The sequence below is a fragment of the Malus domestica genome, chromosome 11, assembly GCF_042453785.1.
Source record: "Malus domestica chromosome 11, GDT2T_hap1".
In the NCBI taxonomy this organism is placed as follows: Eukaryota; Viridiplantae; Streptophyta; class Magnoliopsida; order Rosales; family Rosaceae; genus Malus; species Malus domestica.
This window is the reverse complement of record NC_091671.1, coordinates 4,189,049-4,198,302: the sequence shown is the minus strand read 5'-3', so window position 1 is coordinate 4,198,302 and position 9,254 is coordinate 4,189,049. Positions and strand designations below refer to the sequence as shown.

Here is a 9,254-nt window from a genome sequence, read left to right as displayed (position 1 = left end):
CTCCTCCCAAGAACCTGCCAATGGCAATTTTTTTTCAATTTCTTCCATTATTACAGACCTTTAAGTATATTTCTTAAATTTGCCAAATTATAGATCCCTAACTTATAGAGAGATGCTAGGTTGTCTAAATTTGGAAGAGTCTAAATCAGGGAAGTCGCACTTATTGTAGACTCCTCAAGAGAAATGGGCATTTGTAGCCCAGTATTCATCACCTATTGGGAATAGGATGGAAGCATCCTGAAAAACGCCACAGCATGCCAAAAGAAATATAAATGCCACTGGGAAGCACACACAACATATGTAGTAAGTCAGAAGTCAACAGTACAATGTATTGATTAATTAGAAGAGAAGAGGAGGTGTGGGTCTGAAAAGCTTACATGACTTAATTTCAATGCCAAAGTTCATGCCATTTGGAGTCGTTTGTACATAAAACTGGAATACAAGAAATATCGGAGACCTGTGTAGCCATTCCCCTGAATATCCAACTGTACATACTTTGGTTTTTCCGCAACGCTTTTGTTGTAGTTTCGCAAGGCCTTGCGTAGCTTCAATCCATGTATTATCTCAATATACTGATTTAAAAGAAAAGGGAGAAGTATAAACAACATTTGTTATACTAGTTTGAATTTTTGTGTAGTACGAATAGAGATGAATAAAAGAACAAAAGAGATAAACATATAACATGAACTCTGTAATTTGATTTCAGTAATTTAAAAACTTACTTGTGATATCTGGAATGTGAGAAATCATAGGCCAATATGTGCCGCTGTCCCTGGTGCATCTTTGCTTTAAAAGGGGATGACATCCAGAAATATACAGAGTTTGTAATTTGGTGAGGCGTTGCATAGCTTCGACACTAGGTAAATTCAGCAGATTCTTGCAATTTTGAATCAACAGATACGTAAGGGATGTAAAGTTAGCCAACCATTCTGGCAAAGTGTCCACTCCGTCAAATTGATGTAACCCCAAATATGTTAGAGAAGTGAGGTGTTGAATTTGTTGAGGCAGAGACTTGAGCTTAGGCCAACCCCACAACTCTAACCTTGTAAGATGCGTTAATGATCCAACTTGAAAATTAGGGAAGGAATCGAGCTCCTCCGATAAGGGACCGATATGTAATTGGTTCAAGCGGGGGAGCGACTGTAGCCCCGTCGGCAGATATTTTATGTTTGGCAAACTTATAATCGTCAAATCACGGAGAGAATTGAGGTTATCTAAACTTGGAAGAATCTCTGAATTAGGGAGACCGCCTATTGACAACGTCTCAAGAGAGAGTGGGAATCGCATCCTGCTCACCCAACTTTCCAATCTTTCACAGCTTTGAATCCTCAGCAGTCGAAGGGATGTCATTGTGCGTAAATCTGAAATGCACCACTCCTTCTCCTCTTCAGCACTGCTACTTTCGACACCAAACAATGCTAGCTTTGGGCACCCACTTATATTCACTTCCTGAAGAGAAGGACATTGATGTGGAAGAGCTGCAAGGATATGTAAGCTTGATAATTCATCGCAGCTACCGATTGTCAATCTCTGAAGAGAGGTAAGGGACACTTTGCCGCCTTTAATTTCAATTGATGTCAGATTTTTCCAATTCTCTATACTCAATTCCACGAGAGAGGCCCATACACTCAATCGGCCTGACAAACCGTTGCAGTTCGTTATAATCAATTTCTGGAGCGAGGTGCAGCACTGAAGCCCACCCAATGCGGCTGATAATCCATTGCAACTTACAATCTGTAATTCCCGTAGAGAGGTGCAGTAGTCTAACCCACTCGGTAGGCACAATCTTTCACAACGATAAATCTCTAGTTTGCGTAGAGATGTCATGCCCTGCGTAATTGGAATCAACTCTAGACTAGGACATCCGTATATAGACAGTTCCTCAAGGAGAGGGAGTGTCTCTAGCCCATCTGGCAATTGCCTTAGCTTCCCACAATTATTAATTACCAATCTCTCAAGACAACCACACAATCCAAATACATCTCCAGAAATACAAGTTAAATCATCACACCCACATATCTCCAAAGAGGAGAGATTCTTATTCTTCTTCAAAATCCCTTGCGGCAAACAAGTAAGCTCATTAATACTTGTTATTTGGAAGGAAGTGAGAGTTGTTAATCCGCTGCTTATTTCTTCTATTGGCATTCTGCAACAACTAGAAATCATCACCAACTTTTGGAGAGATGGAAAATGACTCGGAACTTTTCTCAATTCGAAACATATTCGGATATCCAACTCTTCAAGGCAAGGAAAAACCACTACTTCTTTTGTTGACATTGTCGGTGCTTCCATCCATTCAATTAGATCACTGCACTCATAAATATGCAATACTTTGAGCGCTGGAAATAAGGTAACTCTCTCCTTACTTGTTGTAGCTACAATATTGTGGACAAGATCATAACCGTAGAACTCAACTCCGATGCATTTCAAGCTAGCCATTCTGCTAATTTTAAGCTCCGTAAGATTGGGTAGATGACCGAGCGGTGGGACTCCTCCACATTTTTCGCATCCAAGTAATTGAATCTTGTTCAAGTTGTTAAGTAGTAATGACCTACTCATCATCCACGAAGGAAACTTATCGCCCATGAAATTTTCAATACTTAGGCTCTTCAACTCAAGATGTGGTCGAAGGCCTTCTAGAACATTCCTCTCCTCATTGTTGTTGGTTGTTGACCTATCATCTAGGACATCATCATCCTCTTCACTATTGTCAGTTGTTGACCTACCTTCCGTCCATCTGAATGTCAAATGGTGTACTTTCGTCTTATCCACTAACATGGCTTTCTTTGCTTCTTCTCCATTCTTTACATGCTCCAGATTACAAATAATTAATTCACCTTTCAATTGTTTCAAGCCAGCCAACTCTTCAATTCGACGACCAGTCTCATTACCCACTGAAAAGTAAGGTAATGTCTGAAGGCAAGTCAACCGCCTTAACTCCTGTGGGAATTTCACACTCTTATCAAAATAAATATGCCTCAAGTTGATCAAGTTTTGCAGTTCTTTTGGAAACTCTTTAAGGGCACAATTTGTTGCTTTTAACGTCTGTAGGTTATAGAGCTTGCCTATAGAGCTGGGGAGTGCTTTGAATCTTGTTTCAGAAATGTCAAGATACCTCAAGTGTTTCAGCCTACCAATTGAATCTGGAAATTCTTCAATACTAGCATTACTTAAATTTAAGACGCGTAAAGCTTTGAACCGTGGAAGAATGTTACTAGGAACTTCACCATCGTCAGAAAACAGTGACCGCAATTTCACAGCACTTCTTTGTGGAATTTTTTCCAATGTAGAAGTAGAAACTCGAGCAACATGTTGAATCTCAAGTGTATTATCTCTACCACATAAGTCTTCCATCAAGCTTTCAGATTTGGATACAAGTTCTGCAAGATCGTGCACAAGATCATGCATCTTGCATTTGCTAACAATGCCATTGTCACTCATTGTAGCGTCTTGAAATAAGGAGCTCTGCAATAGAATATCAAAATATTCATTGCCTATGTCCTCCATATCTTTGCTTTCGCTAGACGAAGGGTGGAGTAATCCTTGAGCCATCCAAAGTTGAATTAAGTTATCTCTTCGAATTTCAAAATCTTTCTTGAACATTGAGCAATATGCAAAACATTGCTTCAATGATGGTGATTCTAAATTGTCAAAACTCAACCTCAAGACTGACATAATTCTATCTTCTCTTTTTGATAGGTTTTTCCATATTCTACTGTCTTTAAATGACAACCATTCATCAACACGTCTTTTAGTGGCCAAAATGCCTCCCAAAACCTGTTAGTTGGATTAGAGAGTTTCTATCACATAATGATCTGGAGAGCATAGTAGTTTGATTGGAGTTGATGAAAAAGAAAAAGAAAAAGAAAAAGAGGGAAGAGTTCTATTTAATTTTAAAGGCTTCCTAAGACAATGTAGAAAATACTTGAGTCATAACAAAACATTTCATCCAACAATAATGCAGTTGGCTTAAGCAAAAATAAAGAGAAAAGGATATGACAAAAAAGAACAGAAAAGAAAAAGTTTCTAGTTAGTTTCAAACTTCCAAGGTGTCCTAAAACAATTTAAAAAAAAAAAACATGATCCAAGGCTATCTTGCACATAAAAAGTTAAAGTCAAATACTTCAAATTTGACTCAACTTCTGTCCCATGCATCAAAACAGTTATGAGTCATGACCCTAGAGTCAAGTGCAAAGTCAAATTTGATTTGCATCTCACTTAAATAATTATATATGCATTTGACTTCAAAGTCTTTTACTCTTATTTGATGTGCATTGGAAATAATATAACACAAGAGTCAATTTAACTCCAAAGTTCACTTTAAAGTTTTAACTTTTAACTATTAGGGCACATTTACTAATTCGTAATCAAATTAAGAAGAATTGAATTGAGAAGGAATTATCTGGAATAAGAGTATGAATGACATTGATCATATAAACTGTTTACTAATTCACATGAATCAGAATGAAAATTGATGTGATTACTAAAATACCCCTAGTTTAACTAATCTATTTTATATGCGAATTATTTTTAGTTAACTTTTATTCTTTGATTTATTTTATTTTTTAGTAGAGAGAACAATTTTATTTTATTTTGTAGTAAAACTTTTATTCTTTCATTTTCCAATTTTTTTTGGGGACCCTCTCTCTCCCTCTCTTCCCCATCTTTCTCCCGGCCTACGTACCTCTTTCTAAAATTTCCCCATGATAATCTTTGAATGATGATTATGAAAATGAATGGTTCTGATTGTGAAACTTGTATGGTCAAAATAAATTAGTCACAAGGCCTTGTCCTAATTCATAAGGTGGTGCACCTCATGGGGCAGGGGCGGAGCCACATGGATGCCAGGTAAGGCCTAGGCCTATCTTGCAATTTTATAATATATATTTATTGTATGCCAAGGTTTAGCAATAAAGAATTTTTAGTGCATTGGTCAGTGCAGTTTCACAGTCCACCATTTGTTTTTTTAAATAAACCTTATAACTAGCCTTTTGTTTCACCATATAATTTTTTTTTCTTCCTTTTTTAGTCTCTTCGTATAAGATAAGTTCTATACGAGTTAAAGTAAAATTCAATTAATTCTGTTGAAATTAATATCTCATGGTAATAGTTTTAAGTTATGACCTTCCATTTTTGTTCGAGATCTTACTTTTTTTATTAAAGCTTGTAAAAAAAAATTTGTTCTTATGATATAATCATCAATACTTTTTGTAAAAAATTTGAAGTCCCATCGCTCTTGTTTCATAAATTTTCCATGCCAATAAAAAAAAATAAACCTTAAAATTTTCTCCAATTAATTATTTGCTATATTTGGTCTCATTTCTTTTATATGTCTTAAAGGCCCCTCCTGAGAAGTGTTTCTGGCTCCGCCACTGTCATGGGGTGGATGCAAGTATTGTCCTAATTTATAAATTAAAACATATAAAAATAAAAATAAAAATAAGAAGGTGCAAATGCCATGTTATGATAATTGATACATAATAATAGTACACACCTTTGCCACCAATGGAACACCACCACAATTTTCAGCAATCTCCCTTCCAATTGTCTGGAACTCTGGAGCTATTTGAGCACTGTTATTGGAGAAGGCTTTATCTTTCATGATGGACCAACACTCATCCACGGAAAGTATTCTCAATTGATGTCGTGGAAGTAGCTTTTCTGAGGTTGATGCGACTATGCTACTGCGAGTAGTGACAACAATTTTGGATCCTTTAGTAGAATAAAGCTTTGACAAACAATCCATCAAATTCTCCCATTTTTCTGAGTCTTCGTTCCAAACGTCATCAAGTACGAGTAAGTATCTTTTATCTTTCAACTCTTCAGAAAGAAACATAAGCAGAGCATTCTGGTTATCTTTTGAAGGGGCTTTTGCCGGGTTGAGCTGTTCTAAAATCCGAAGTAGAACTAGATTGACATCAAAAGTGTTTGATACACAGACCCATATTCTCTTTTGAAAAAACTTGTGTACCGAATCCTCATTGTAAACTGACTTGGCCAAAGTTGTCTTTCCGAGGCCTGCCATTCCCACGATGGCCATAACCGCAAGATTTTCTTGATTGTATTTGGAGTCGGTCAACGTTGTAACTATTTTTGACACATCATCTTTCCTTCCAACAGTTACTTCATCTCTGCCAATGAATGCGTTGGTTTGTCTTTCCCCTCTATTTCCTCGAGGGGTTGCATCTTTACTCTTGGAAACTAGTCCAAGAACAGATGCATTACTCTTGAGATCCACCAAGGATGCATTGATCTTCTGAATTTTATGCGCCATTTTAAGACGAAATGCAAGTGGATTGGAGAGTGAAAAGAAGTTCAGAACCTTTTTCCTCATATGGTTTTGGATTTCGACTTTACGCCGATCAACTTCATACTGGAATTCATCCAAGACATCCTCAGCCTCATGAGCTACGTCTTTGAGTTCCTTCACCCATTTCTCTATTGACTCAGGCCGATCTGTTAGAGAATGAAAAGAAGTTAAATACCTTGTAATTGTAGCATGTGGGTGTGAGGTTATAAAAAAAATGGAAAAATTAGAATTCATACCTAGTCACCAATGTTCATAGATTGAAACCTTATTTGTTTTCAGTTTTTTATCAAAGTTCCTTGACTTTGTACACCTCAGCATTTTACTATTAAAATACTTCCATGACATCTTTTTTTTTTTTTTACAACAAATTTTAATTTATAATTTCCCTCATATTATCAGGTTTGTAATTGAAAATGCTAAAATTCTCTCACTCAAATTTATGCTTATATTGCAAAATCATAACAAATGACCATTGAATATGTATCTTCAAATTTAAATTTCAAACTTATTTTTTCTCCATGACCATCATATTGCAAAATCGTAACAAATGACCATTATATTGCTCTGAATGCAATTTTAATTTCATTGGGTACATTCTCTTCTCTTGTTCCTTAATCCATGTACCCAACTTTTATTCTATACTACCATTATAACTTTTTTTTCTAAATTTTTTGTACCCATACATGTATAACTTTTTCCTATAGGATTTATATAGTATGTACCCTTAAGTAATTTGGTCTTATGGTTTGCTTCCATTTTTCTATCCTTCAATCATTTTTTACATTAAGAATTTATATGGGTACATTGTTTTTTCTTCCTGTTGTTGCATATGGGTTTTAATGTTGAAATTGTATATGGATACATTCTTGTGAATTACTATAATTGTACATGGGTACATTCTTATGGGAACATTTATCTTTTATCATGACATTCAATAAAAAAAACAATTATTTTCTAGGAGTGGAGTTTGTTGTTTAATCCCATAAACGTTAAAGTTCAAATATTATGGGATTTTATATCCCATAAATGTGGTAGTTTATTTTATTTAATTGCTTTAAATATTCGGACAAAATAAATTGCTTTAAAGGATGTCTATAGTACAATATTTAATTTAAAATATAAAATAGTTGACATAGAAATTAATTAATGCTAATATGCTGATGTGTGCAAAGTCAAAGGACTTTGACAAAAAAACTAAAAACTAATAGGCTTTCAATAAATGTACACTAGTAATTAAGAACCGCATCCAAAGTATCTCTAACACTATGTTTGGATGACGAAATTTAAGATTACTAAGGAATTTCAAAATGACGGAAATTGAAATGACAAGATTTTATTTTCTAGAATTTGTAAATTTTCTTGTTTGGTTAACCTAAAAGAACAATGGAATTGAATACGGAATTTGTTATTTTTAAACTCTCAATCATAAAAATTGGGAAATGACACCTATTTACATGGAATTTGAGGTCCCAAATTCCAAGTTTTTTTTCCATGTGGAAATTCTAGATTCCTATGTTTATGAATCCAAACAAGGGAATTGGTGCATGTTAATTTATAAATTCTGACATTTACCAAAATTCCAAGTTTATTCGTCCTAAGAAGAATTCATAAATACTAGCCTTCATGCAAGCGCTCACGAGTGTGCAGAAAGCATTTTTCTGAATCACGGCGTGCTACGTGTGACTTACACGTTTTAAATGTATTTAGCATAAATTCACAAAAGGAAGGTCAAATGTTTAAAGTAAATGAATAATCTCAGATCATGCTAAAAGAAAGCCCTCATAAACCAATTAAAGCAACTGAATTCACATAATAAAATCAGTCTATATAGAATTACATTAAGAATAGAGAAAATAATATTTAATAAACAATTGATTGAATCACATTATTGCTAGCTCATTATGAGGCTAAGCCCACCCTCTCCCCCTTAGTGTAGATAATATCGTTTGTTAAAAGAAAAAAATCATTTGACAACTAATTTAATCACATTATTATTCATGAAAGACCTTTTTTTATAACCAGCATTACAAGCATCTTAAGATGTTTTGAACGTTTTTAAAAATAGAGAAATTGAATCATATTATTGCTAATCTATTGTGAGGCACTAATTAAAAAAAACCCAAAAAATATTAATTATTAAAAAAATACTGTTAAAATGATGAAAATGCCCATTTTCTTATTTGATGCATTATTTTGGGATGCCTTAGAAGTTTTGTCTTGGGGGCATTTTTGTCTAAATATTTTTTTTGAAGTTTGGTGACACCAAAATACTATTCACCTTTTCTATTCTCAAAAAAAAAAGCACAAAAAATTAATTATTAAAAAAATACTGTTAAAATGACAAACATGCCCCTGCCTTAATTGATGCATCATTTTTTAATGTCTTTGAAGTTTTTTGTCTTAGAGGCATTTTTTTCCAAATATATTTGTTGAAACTTGGTGACACCAAATCACTATTCACTTTTCCATTGCCTTTATATATTATAGATATACTACCTCGTGGTTGGTCGGCAACATCAACCAAGAAACGTTCAATGTCGGTTAATGACTTTCGAAGCCTTCCGAGTTCAGCTTTGAAACCCCATGCATGACTGAATTCTTCCCTAGCAAGTGAAAGCACCTTGTTCAGTATTCCCTCCGCAACAAAAGTAAGCACAGCTTCAGCTGCCATTCCTTCAATTCCCTGCAACTAAGCTCTCAGCTAATCACAGTGTTTAATTTCTCTCTTGGATACGATACAAGTGCAATGGAGGATGTTATGTAGGCAACATATATTGGTAGGTTTAACTTTTATAACGTGGACAAGGGTAGTGCATCCAATAATTAAAGGATATATTCGATCCTTACACGCTGATCTGTCAATTAATGTACATTTGAAAATATGTGCTTCCAAGTTTCTGCAATCTTCCCTGCACGCTGATCAGTCAGCAATCACCGTGTTTCT

At 34.8% G+C, this 9,254-nt stretch overlaps 2 protein-coding genes across 2 annotated transcripts; both read right to left on the bottom strand.

Moving 5' to 3' along the window:
- Positions 1-702: 702 nt before the first annotated feature.
- Positions 703-3,441, bottom strand: LOC139189262 (putative disease resistance protein RGA3). Its single transcript, XM_070807852.1, has one exon. The coding sequence runs from the start codon at positions 3,439-3,441 to the stop codon at positions 703-705; it is 2,739 nt and encodes a 912-aa protein (XP_070663953.1).
- Positions 3,442-5,440: 1,999 nt separating this feature from the next.
- LOC114819450 (putative disease resistance protein RGA3) lies at positions 5,441-9,063 on the bottom strand. The gene is made up of 2 exons (XM_029088086.2): positions 8,807-9,063; positions 5,441-6,456 (listed from the first exon to the last, which is right to left on the bottom strand). The coding sequence occupies exons 1-2, from the start codon at positions 8,979-8,981 to the stop codon at positions 5,462-5,464; spliced, it is 1,170 nt and encodes a 389-aa protein (XP_028943919.1). The 5' UTR covers positions 8,982-9,063; the 3' UTR covers positions 5,441-5,461.
- Between the last annotated feature and the right edge of the window lie 191 nt (positions 9,064-9,254).